The sequence below is a fragment of the Ranitomeya imitator genome, chromosome 2, assembly GCF_032444005.1.
Source record: "Ranitomeya imitator isolate aRanImi1 chromosome 2, aRanImi1.pri, whole genome shotgun sequence".
Lineage (NCBI taxonomy): Eukaryota > Metazoa > Chordata > Amphibia > Anura > Dendrobatidae > Ranitomeya > Ranitomeya imitator.
In genome coordinates, this window is record NC_091283.1 from 834070505 (window position 1) to 834083060 (window position 12556).

At 42.4% G+C, this 12556-nt stretch overlaps 1 protein-coding gene across 2 annotated transcripts in view; it reads right to left on the reverse strand.

Annotated features, from left to right (window-relative positions):
• Nucleotides 1-726: 726 nt before the first annotated feature.
• Nucleotides 727-12556, reverse strand: part of CLSTN3 (calsyntenin 3) — a 51806-nt gene continuing 39976 nt past the window's right edge. Inside the window, exons 13-19 of one of the 2 annotated variants that reach the window (XM_069754174.1) lie at nucleotides 12229-12377; nucleotides 11490-11716; nucleotides 11015-11179; nucleotides 10778-10923; nucleotides 8931-9063; nucleotides 8663-8853; nucleotides 727-1601 (exon numbers count right to left, since the gene is read on the reverse strand). In XM_069754174.1, coding sequence (XP_069610275.1) covers nucleotides 1518-1601; nucleotides 8663-8853; nucleotides 8931-9063; nucleotides 10778-10923; nucleotides 11015-11179; nucleotides 11490-11716; nucleotides 12229-12377 — 1095 coding nt within the window. In that variant the 3' untranslated portion in view covers nucleotides 727-1517. The remainder of the gene's footprint in view (nucleotides 1602-8662; nucleotides 8854-8930; nucleotides 9064-10777; nucleotides 10924-11014; nucleotides 11180-11489; nucleotides 11717-12228; nucleotides 12378-12556) is intronic. The other variant, XM_069754175.1, reaches the window with a different exon arrangement.

Consider the following 12556-nt stretch of genomic DNA (forward strand, 5'->3'; position numbering starts at 1 on the left):
ATACTCCAGAGCTGCACTCACTATTCTGCTGGTGCAGTCACTGTGTACATGCATTACATTACTGATCCTGAGTTACATCCTGTATTATACTCCAGAGCTGCACTCACTATTCTGCTGGTGCAGTCACTGTGTACATACATTACATTACTGATCCTGAGTTACATCCTGTATTATACTCCAGAGCTGCACTCACTATTCTGCTGGTGCAGTCACTGTGTACATACATTACATTACTGATCCTGAGTTACATTCTGTATTATACCCCAGAGCTGCACTCACTATTCTGCTGGTGCAGTCACTGTGTACATCCATTACATTACTGATCCTGAGTTACATCCTGTATTATACTCCAGAGCTGCACTCACTATTCTGCTGGTGCAGTCACTGTGTACATCCATTACATTACTGATCCTGAGTTACATCCTGTATTATACTCCAGAGCTGCACTCACTATTCTGCTGGTGCAGTCACTGTGTACTTACATTACTGATCCTGAATTACATCCTGTATTATACCCCAGAGCTGCACTCACTATTCTGCTGGTGGAGTCACTGTGTACTTACATTACTGATCCTAGATTATACTCCACAGCTGTGCTCCCTTATTAGGGGCTAGCCAAATGGAACTACCCTTGTTTTTTTTTTCGTACAGTGTACCATAATTAGGCTGCAATATTAGATTTGTAAATAAAAAAAAATAATCCAAAAAGTAGAAGCAGAGTCGTCGTGTTCTCTATATATTTTTTTTTATATATAGTTTTATATATATATTTATACCAGAAATCAGTGTTATTTCATTCATTGTCGTGACCCCCATTATCCGAGCACCCCCTTCACGGGGGTGAAGACGTGAACGAGGTGGAGGGTGGGGGAGACAGGAAGGGAGGGTAACACTTTAATTAGGAAGAAAAAGAAAAGTCCCGGATGGACAAAATAAAGTAAAGAAACATTTTGGGGGTGATGAGCGGCTTCGGGCCTTCGTGTCTATGGGTTCTCAGCCATTTTGTGGACCTGTACTCTGTCAGTACTTTAGTCTCTGGTTAGAGTGGAGCTGTACCCCCAAAAATGATTTGGACCGATGGAGGGGACCAGAAGGGAGTCGTTAGCAGCCTCTCAGGGACTTAATGTAAAAACATCACATGAGACGATTACCAACACGGAATGGAGGCGGCGGCGAGTTTTCCCCTGAGAAATGATGACGTAAACGAGGGGGAGAGGCATCCGAAATGACAGACATGGTGGAAGTGATACACGTCCCGGCCAGTGTCGGGAGGGTGGTACTCTTCAAGAGACGGCCAGGCTGTGACAGACACGCTCCAGAGAGGAGACGTCGGTGGGACACGTCCCCGGCCGAGCGTCTATACGTTGCACTCGTCGCTTAGAGTGTCGGAGAAGTAATCAGAAGTGGCTGCGCGCCGCACGTTCCTGTCAGGATTGTGGCGTACGCACCGGACGATGGTGGGGAGGACACATAAGCGAGAAGTACACGGATGCGCGGCTGTTGAAACGGAAAGACTTTCAACGTGACTCTTCCTCCTCCGCGTCCTCTTTCTCCGAGACGGATGATTTCTGAGCCGGGACCAAACCGCGAGACTGCAGAGACTGAGGGGAGAAGAAAAATGGAGAAGAGTCAAATGTAAAAGCCTGAGGCTGCACTACTGAGAGATGCTGGTGACAATATGTCTCCTGTTTCCAGTCAGGCTCAGTGTTGTCATGGAGACCTTGTCTGAAGTCACACGAACATGCGCAGAAATGGAGGCAGATATCTGTGAGCGCTAATGTATTTGGTGGTGTGGATTCACGTAAGGTCTCCATGACTACTGTATATTATATTTGTGAAGGCCGTTACTTAATATCTCACTCGTCCACTGAAATATAATCAGTCATTGGGCCTGAGGCTGCACTACTGAGACATCATGGCTCCTCCACTGTTGCCATGGAGACCTTCAATGGCTTCAGATGAACATCATATCCCAGACCCAAGTAGTGGCAGGTGCAGGCGAACATTGATGTGGGTGGTGATTTGGATCCATGTATAAGGTCTCCATGGCAACAGAAAACAACCTAAGGCTGGAGTCACACATAACGTATAAAAAAATCGTTCTGTTTTTCACGGCCGAGAATGGCACAAATGTTCCCTGAACAGTGATCCGTATGTCATCCGTGTGCAATGCGAGGATGCGATTTTCTTGCATCTAAGCATCCGTATGGCGAGATTTACTCACCAGCTTGCAAAATGGATATATAATGGAACCATGGCCTCAAATATTCGTGAAAACATATACAGTGTATATATATATATATATGTATATATATATATATACATATATATATATATATAATTATTTATATGTCAGTGAAACATTATATTATATATATAATTTTCTTTTATTTCATAGAGAGGTAGCAGAATAGCCGATAATTCAATTGTCGGGTTCTGTAAAATCATTACCGAACCCGACGGGATATGAGACATGGTATACATACAGTAATCCATTGCATATCCATTAGATTTTTATATGTCCTTCACTAATAATGTTAGTAGTGTGTGTGTGTGTACAATTTTGGAGCTGTAGGTGTTAAATTAAAGGATTAATTCACAGAAAAAATTGGCATGGGCTCCCGCGCAATTTTGTTCGCCAGACAGGGAAAGCCAGTGACTGAGGGCAGATATTAATAGCCTGGAGAGGGTCCATGGTTATCGCCCCCCCGGCTAAAAACATCTTACCGCTACTGTAAGGTGACATTAAGCCTGGTTAATAATGGAGAGGCATCAATAAGACACCTATCCATTATTAATCCAATAGTAATAATAATAAATGGGATAAAAAAACTACACACACATTAAGAATAACACACACACACATACCTAACATTAGTAGTGAGGGACATATGAAAATCTAACTGTTCTGCAATGGTTGACTGTATCTATACCATGTCTCATATTCTGTCGGGTTCTGCAATGATTTTACAGAACCCGTCAATTGAATTATCGGCTATTCTGCTATCTAGCTCTCTATGAAATATATAGATATGTGTCTCACTGATGTGATGTGTGTGTATATCTAATATATAAAGCTGAATGTGTGTGTGTGTGTGTGTGTATGTCCGGGATTGGCATCTGCACCGTCGCAGCTACAGCTACAAAATTTTGCACAGTCACACGTCTGGACCCTGAGAGCGTCATAGGCTATGTTGTCTATGTTGTGAGGTGAAATTTTAACCCCGCGCTTTCCAATTCACCAAACAATTTTGCTCCTATCTACATAATGCGAAAAAATGAAAGGAAAAGTGTTGGAGGCAAATTGACAGCTGCCAGATGTGAACAAGGGGGACTTAAAGAATGAGAGTGATGGCGCCAAAGAATATATACCGTACAGTTGCTAAGCTGGGGCCCCGACATGGGATATTCACCACACACGGGGATATGAACACACACACAAAATGCGCCACACACTACCACGTGCTTGAACACATATACCACCCTCAGCACACATTTCACCACAAATACACCAACCTTGCCACATAAAAGTCGAAACACAAAAGTCGCCACTCAAAACTCGCCACGCGCAGAACTCGCCACATGCAAAAACTAGGCTCTTGCAAAACTCGCCACAAGTGCAAAACTCACCTCATGGAAAACTCGCCACACGCAAAACTTGCACACGCGGAAAAATTGCCACATGCACAAAAGTTGCAACACATGCAAAAGTTGCCTCACACAAAACTTTCACATACTCAAAAGGCCCCACACATAAAACTCGCCACGCACAAAACTCGCCATGCGCAAAACTTGCTGCACACAACTTGCTACACTAACCTGTCACATGCAACTCGACACACAAAAAGTTGCTACACGCATGTTGCCACACAAAACTCATCTCACAAAAGTCGCTACATGCATGTCGCCACACGCAACTCAACACACACAACTTGACAAACGAAACTCGCCCTAAAACACACACAAGTCTGGTATTATCCTTCAAAAATAAAAATCTGACTGATAAGCAGACAAACTACAACAAATGTACCATATAGGAAATACGCAGCTGTCAGTCACATGACCTGTCTATTATGTGTATGTGTGAGCTAATATATACTGCCAGGGGGAGGGCTTCCTGTTGGCTGGGGATTTATCTGGCTGCCAATTTAGCTTACAAATACTGAGGTAAAAATACTGAGCAAATAATGTGTGAACGAGGTCTAATACAGGAGGAGATGACACACAGGTATATACTATATACAGGGGAGATGACACACAGATATATACTATATACAGGAGAGGACACACAGGTATATACTATATAGAGGAGGAGATGACATACAGGTACATATATATACAGGAGGAGATGACATACAGGTATATACTATATACAGGAGGAGATGACACACAGGTATATACTATATACAGGAGCAGATGACCTACAGGTATATACTATATACAGGAGGAGATGACATACAGGTATATGCTATATATAGAAGATGACATGCAGGTACAGTGGGGCAAAAAAGTATTTAGTCAGTCAGCAATAGTGCAAGTTCCACCACTTAAAAAGATGAGAGGCGTCTGTAATTTACATCATAGGTAGACCTCAACTATGGGAGACAAACTGAGAAAAAAAAATCCAGAAAATCACATTGTCTGTTTTTTTTAACAATTTATTTGCATATTATGGTGGAAAATAAGTATTTGGTCAGAAACAAACAATCAAGATTTCTGGCTCTCACAGACCTGTAACTTCTTCTTTAAGAGTCTCCTCTTTCCTCCACTCATTACCTGTAGTAATGGCACCTGTTTAAACTTGTTATCAGTATAAAAAGACACCTGTGCACACCCTCAAACAGTCTGACTCCAAACTCCACTATGGTGAAGACCAAAGAGCTGTCAAAGGACACCAGAAACAAAATTGTAGCCCTGCACCAGGCTGGGAAGACTGAATCTGCAATAGTCAACCAGCTTGGAGTGAAGAAATCAACAGTGGGAGCAATAATTAGAAAATGGAAGACATACAAGACCACTGATAATCTCCCTCCATCTGGGGCTCCACGCAAAATCCCACCCCGTGGGGTCAGAATGATCACAAGAACGGTGAGCAAAAATCCCAGAACCACGCGAGGGGACCTAGTGAATGAACTGCAGAGAGCTGGGACCAATGTAACAAGGCCTACCATAAGTAACACACTATGCCACCATGGACTCAGATCCTGCAGTGCCAGACGTGTCCCACTGCTTAAGCCAGTACATGTCCGGGACCGTCTGAAGTTTGCTAGAGAGCATTTGGATGATCCAGAGGAGTTTTGGGAGAATGTCCTATGGTCTGATGAAACCAAACTGGAACTGTTTGGTAGAAACACAACTTGTCGTGTTTGGAGGAAAAAGAATACTGAGTTGCATCCATCAAACACCATACCTACTGTAAAGCATGGTGGTGGAAACATCATGCTTTGGGGCTGTTTCTCTGCAAAGGGGCCAGGACGACTGATCCGGGTACATGAAAGAATGAATGGGGCCATGTATCGTGAGATTTTGAGTGCAAACCTCCTTCCATCAGCAAGGGTATTGAAGATGAAACGTGGCTGGGTCTTTCAACATGACAATGATCCAAAGCACACCGCCAGGGCAATGAAGGAGTGGCTTCGTAAGAAGCATTTCAAGGTCTTGGAGTGGCCTAGCCAGTCTCCAGATCTCAACCCTATAGAAAACCTTTGGAGGGAGTTGAAAGTCCGTGTTGCCAAGCGAAAAGCCAAAAACATCACTGCTCTAGAGGAGATCTGCATGGAGGAATGGGCCAACATACCAACAACAGTGTGTGGCAACCTTGTGAAGACTTACAGAAAACGTGTTACCTCTGTCATTGCCAACAAAGGATATATTACAAAGTATTGAGATGAAATTTTGTTTCTGACCAAATACTTATTTTCCACCATAATATGCAAATAAAATGTTAAAAAAACAGACAATGTGATTTTCTGGATTTTTTTTTCTCAGTTTGTCTCCCATAGTTGAGGTCTACCTATGATGTAAATTACAGACGCCTCTCATCTTTTTAAGTGGTGGAACTTGCACTATTGCTGACTGACTAAATACTTTTTTGCCCCACTGTATATACTAGATACAGGAGGAGATGACACACAGATATATACTATATACAGGGGAGATGACACAGGTATATACTATAAACAGGAGCAGATGACTTACAGGTATATACTATATACAGGAGGAGATGACATACAGGTATATGCTATATATAGAAGATGACATGCAGGTATATACTAGATACAGGAGGAGATGACACACAGATATATACTATATACAGGGGAGATGACACACAGGTATATACTATATACAGGAGGAGATGGCATACAGGTATATACTATATATAGAAGGAGATGACATTCAGGTATATACTATATATAGGGGAGATGACACACAGCAGGTATATACTATATACAGGGGAGATGACATACAGGTATATACTATATACAGGAGATGACATACAGATGTATACTATATATAAGGGAGATGACAAACATGTATATACTGAGGTGATGAGGTGAAAATGAGAGGTGTGAGGTGAAAATGAAAAGGTGTGAGTGCAAAATGAGAGGAGTGAGGAAAAATAGTGGAGTGATCAGAAAATGACAGATGTGAGGTTGAAATGACAAGTGTTAGGCGGGAATGAGAGGAGTGAGGGAGAAAATGAGAGGTGTGAAGGGGAAAATGAAAGATGTGATTGGGAAAATGAGAGGTGTGATGGGAAAATAAGAGAAGTGAGGTGCTATAACTAACCACAGATATTTACTATGCCCAGGCAACGCCGGGCTCTTCAGCTAGTATATATATATATATATATATATATATATATATATATATATATATATATACCTATACTATGTGTATACATTTATTTTAGCTATTCTATTCTAACCTGTCAGTGTGATTTTACTGTACAGCGCCCTGAATTGACGGCTTTTCTATAGAACACCGGTGCGTATTTCTCACAAGTCACACTGCTGGTCCGTGTGGTACGAGTTTTTCTCGCCCCCATAGACTTTCATTGGCGAGTCTCGGACGATATGCGCATAGTCTCAGCATGCTGAAATTTCACTCACACGTATAATACGGCCGAGAAAACAACGGATGATGGGAGCTGCCCCATAGATTAACATTGGTCTGAGTGCGATTTTGTTGTAGCATAGCACTCGTTCGTATTACGGTCTAGTGTGACTCCGGCCTAATATTGATCGTCTTAGCATTATGGCATCATTGGGCAATTAGCAGTGGGATCCATTCCTGATCTAATCTTATCTTTGTGAAGTATCAGAGGGTTATCTGTAACCATGAGGCCCGATAGTGAAACATGAAATAGGGCCTCACCTTCAGCATTACCTGGAGAACATAGAAAGGATATGACTACTAATGAACAGGGATAATGGCCATAGTGATATCACAGTACAGGGAAAATGCACACAGTGATGTCACAGTACAGGGATAATGCACACAGTGATGTCACAGTACAGAGATAATGCACACAGTGATGTCCCAGTACAGGGATAATCCACACAGTGATGTCACAGTACAGGGATAATCCACACAGTGATGTCACAGTACAGGGATAATCCACACAGTGATGTCACAGTACAGAGATAATGCACACAGTGATGTCACAGTACAGGGATAATGCACACAGTGATATCACAGTACAGGGATAATGCACACAGTGATATCACAGTACAGGGATAATGCACACAGTGATGTCACAGTACAGAGATAATGCACACAGTGATGTCACAGTACAGAGATAATGCACACAGTGATATCACAGTACAGGGATAATGCACACAGTGATGTCACAGTACAGAGATAATGCACACAGTGATGTCACAGTACAGAGATAATGCACACAGTGATGTTACAGTACAGAGATAATGCACACAGTGATATCACAGTAGAGAGATAATGTACACAGTGATATCACAGTACAGGGATAATGCACACAGTGATGTCACAGTACAGAGATAATGCACACAGTGATGTCACAGTACAGAGATAATGCACACAGTGATGTCACAGTAGAGATAATGCACACAGTGATGTTACAGTACAGAGATAATGCACACAGTGATATCACAGTAGAGAGATAATGTACACAGTGATATCACAGTACAGGGATAATGCACACAGTGATGTCACAGTACAGAGATAATGCACACAGTGATGTCACAGTACAGAGATAATGCACACAGTGATGTCACAGTACAGGGATAATGCAGTGAGTTCACAGTAAAATAGTAATACATTATATTTAGTCATCATGCACACTGTAATATCGCAGCACAGGAAAGAGAAACATTATGATGCTACCATGAATCTACACAAGATGTCACAGTGCAAAAATAATGCAAATTGTGACAGACCCTTCCATCATCTATATTTATTACCAACCGCACCTCGTGCCTAAGTGGAGAGGGGCCCCTGCCGGCTGCTTCGCCCGCTGCCCCGGTAGTCCCACCCTGTGCAGCATGTTACAATGTGTCAGTTTACTACACTGTATCCAGAGTTGTTTCAATTCATTGTCAACAAGCAGAGCTCTTGTAAATGGTGAAAAATCGGACAACAAAGTATGTCTGAAAGTTGCAGAACCTGACATAAATGTACTCACCTCCATTGGGTTCACAGTTATGGTCATCGCCGAGTCCTCCCAGAATGGGTCACGCTGATTGGCTGCCTCTAGCTCGGCCCCCTCAGAACCTCTTTGCCTCACGTTGTGTATCCTCGACAGCCCCAGAGTAACAATCAGGGCCAAGAAACCAATGCAAACAACGATGATGACCATGGCCACCCCAGGAAACACTACAAGGAAGAGAACATGATTGCACGTACGATGGGCACCAGGGGGTGTGGAGCTCGGGGGTCTTCACTGCACCAACCTGAGCCGCGGCTGACGCTGACCGGAGCATGGCCAGATAACTCCACAGGGGCCTGGTGCACACTGTGAATGAACTGCTGGCCAGATAGGAGGTGACTGGGGGAGACGGCGTGAATCCCATGTAACACGTCCACCTGCGGCGACAGCATGAGAAGATCACACATGTCAGTATGCATCCATAGAGGGGAGTGCAGCCCCACAAGGCCCTTGTGCCATCTAATAACACTATGGAACGGTTTGGGGCCAATTTTACATTGGGGCCCTTTGCGTACTGCACTGGTTAATTTGGCCCAGAATGTGAGCACCAGGTATCACACTGTGACGTTATGGATAAATGAGCCGTACTGAGCTGTGAGCGATCCCATCTCAGTGCAGAATCTGCTACACGTAATAATACCGCGCAGCACAATGTGAACCCATCTGCACCTGCAAAAAATCGCCTTATTGTGGATATATTACATGACACAGGATGCAGCACAATGTAAGAACACCGGTATTAGAGGTTGATTTCAAGATCTGTGTGAGAAAAGTAACGGACACCTTAAAGGAGTTTTCTCAGATAGTTAAAGAAGTAAAATTGTAAAAAACAAGCAACTTGTACATAAGGGCAGTATTATAGTAGTTATATTCTTGTACATAGGGGCAGTATTATAGTAGTTATATTCTTGTACATAGGGGCAGTATTATAGTAGTTATATTCCTGTACATAGGGGCAGTATTATAGCAGTTATATTCTTGTACATAAGGGCAGTATTATAGTAGTTATATTCCTGTACATAGGGGCAGTATTATAGTAGTTATATTCTTGTACATAGGGGGCAGTATTATAGTAGTTATATTCTTGTACATAGGGGCAGTATTATAGTAGTTATATTCTTGTACATAGGGGCAGTATTATAGTAGTTATATTCCTGTACATAGGGGCAGTATTATAGCAGTTATATTCTTGTACATAAGGGCAGTATTATAGTAGTTATATTCTTTTACATAGGGGCAGTATTATAGTAGTTATATTCTTGTACATAGGGGCAGTATTATAGTAGTTATATTCCTGTACATAGGGGCAGTATTATAGTAGTTATATTCCTGTACATAGGGGCAGTATTATAGTAGTTATATTCTTGTACATAGGGGGCAGTATTATAGTAGTTATATTCTTGTACATAGGAGCAGTATTATAGTAGTTATATTCTTGTACATAGGGGCAGTATTATAGTAGTTATATTCTTGTACATAGGGGCAGTATTATAGTAGTTATATTCTTGTACATGGGGCAGTATTATAGTAGTTATATTCTTGTACATAGGGGCAGTATTATAGTAGATATATTTTTGTACATTGAGGGCAGTATTATAGTAGATATATTCTTGTACATAGGAGCAGTATTATAGTAGATATATTTTTGTACATTGAGGGCAGTATTATAGTAGTTATATTCTTGTACATAGGGGCAGTATTATAGTAGTTATATTCTTGTACATGGGGCAGTATTATAGTAGTTATATTCTTGTACATAGGAGCAGTATTATAGTAGATATATTTTTGTACATTGAGGGCAGTATTATAGTAGATATATTCTTGTACATAGGAGCAGTATTATAGTAGATATATTTTTGTACATTGAGGGCAGTATTATAGTAGTTATATTCTTGTACATAGGAGCAGTATTATAGTAGATATATTTTTGTACATTGAGGGCAGTATTATAGTAGTTATATTCTTGTACATAGGAGCAGTATTATAGTAGTTATATTCTTGTACATAGGAGCAGTATTATAGTAGTTATATTCTTGTACATAGGGGCAGTATTATAGTAGTTTTATCCTTGTACATATATCTTGCACATACCTCAGTATAGAGCTGGTTACTTATGTATCTCCCGTTCATCTCACTGCAGGATACATGAAACTTCCTTGCATATAATGAGGCTCGGACCCCTGTGCGGTAGCTGACACTGCGGAGGATATCCTCGTACACCGCTACATTCTGCACACCTGGATAAGACAAACGGCTCCGGGTTTCCACACTGCGCGCTGCACGGAGTTTTTAGTATCCTCAGCTGATTTTCTTAGTGAGGCTTCTAACCTGTAACTCGCAGACTCCGGGAGCTGTTCTCGGTCTCGAGTCCCCGCTGCCAGGCAGACGACACATCTAGGGACAGGCTCTCGTACTCTGGGTTCAGATCCTCTCCCACCACTCCGATCTCGCACCTCTCCAGGGCGCACTCTATGCCGTCAGGGGACTGCATATCTGGATACACAGAGAATGGTTCATGTTGGGATCATGAGGATATAACGTAAAGGGGTATTCCAATCTGGGACATTTACGGATTATCGGCTTGATATGCAATAAAGTTTTAATAGATGCAGGTGGGAGATTTCGGAGCTCCCATAGAACTTAATGGAGAAAACCCCAATTGTGGAGGTACCTCTCTATTTCTGAGACCCTGCATTGGGGCCCATTTATCACATATCCTGTCGATATACCTTATACGTTCCATATAGGAATACCCCTTTATGCTATAGGAGACCACAAGGAAGGATCTAGAGGAGTCACTTACCAGATCTCGGAGCTCTTTCAAGCTTGTTGGGCGATATATTATGAGATACGGTGCATGTAATCTTCAGGTCTGGAAATATGGGAACACCTAGTGTCCCCTGGAAGTCAGATACAGGGTGCGCTGATCGAGGGGACCCGGCTAGTTGGACCTGTGGGGCGTCAGGCTGCAGCACTACGAGATACCCATCGAGATCTGGTACCGTGAGACATCCTTCATCCGTGAGACACCTGGAAAAAAAAAGACGTAGAGCTTGAAGTGTATGAACCATTTGCCTTTTCTTTGTAGGGAGTCAACAGCAGAGGCAACACCGGTATTTTTCCCATATATCTGATAAGGGGTCGGTGCTCTCCTTCTTCAGTACAAATCATCATTTCCATAATTTACTTGATAAGATCTAAGCTACCTGCTTTGGCCACTAGAGGGCGATGTGTATGGAGCTGGCAATGTGCATGGACCAATACAGCCCCCTAGTGGTGGTAAAAAGTTTGAACCATTATATGTATATGTACCAGGATCGGGAACTATTTAACCACAAGAGATCTGCTCCAAAATAATCTTCATAATGGGTCGAACTAAGCTGGACCTTGGGCCCTGCTGTCAATCACAAGCCCACCTACGGGTACTATGAAGGGTCAACTCAACGATACCGACCTCCCGATGCAAAAAGGTTCAAATGTAATTACAACTTCCATAGGTGTCCTTACGACTGATCCACTGACCTTGGCCATGGAGCACCCACCTCACCATTGTCTGCAGTTTTAGGGGTCTCACTCCTGGTGTTGGAAACTGTAAAGAGTTGAGGTATTCCACGTGCTGCAGAGCTCGGCTGAAGGACAGGGCATCGTCCCCTTCCAGGGTCAGCTGTGACTGAGCAGGATTGACGTGGACCTGACAAATAATGTTATAAGAGTTTTATAGTCGCCATACATTGGCTCATCCCATACTAGAGGGGTGGACTGTATAGTACTAGCATATGTTATAGGTCATAGAAAAAAAATCCATGAAGACTTTTCCAGAGAGGGGAAATATCACACTCACAAATGGAATTAATTGTAGCTGAGGAAGAA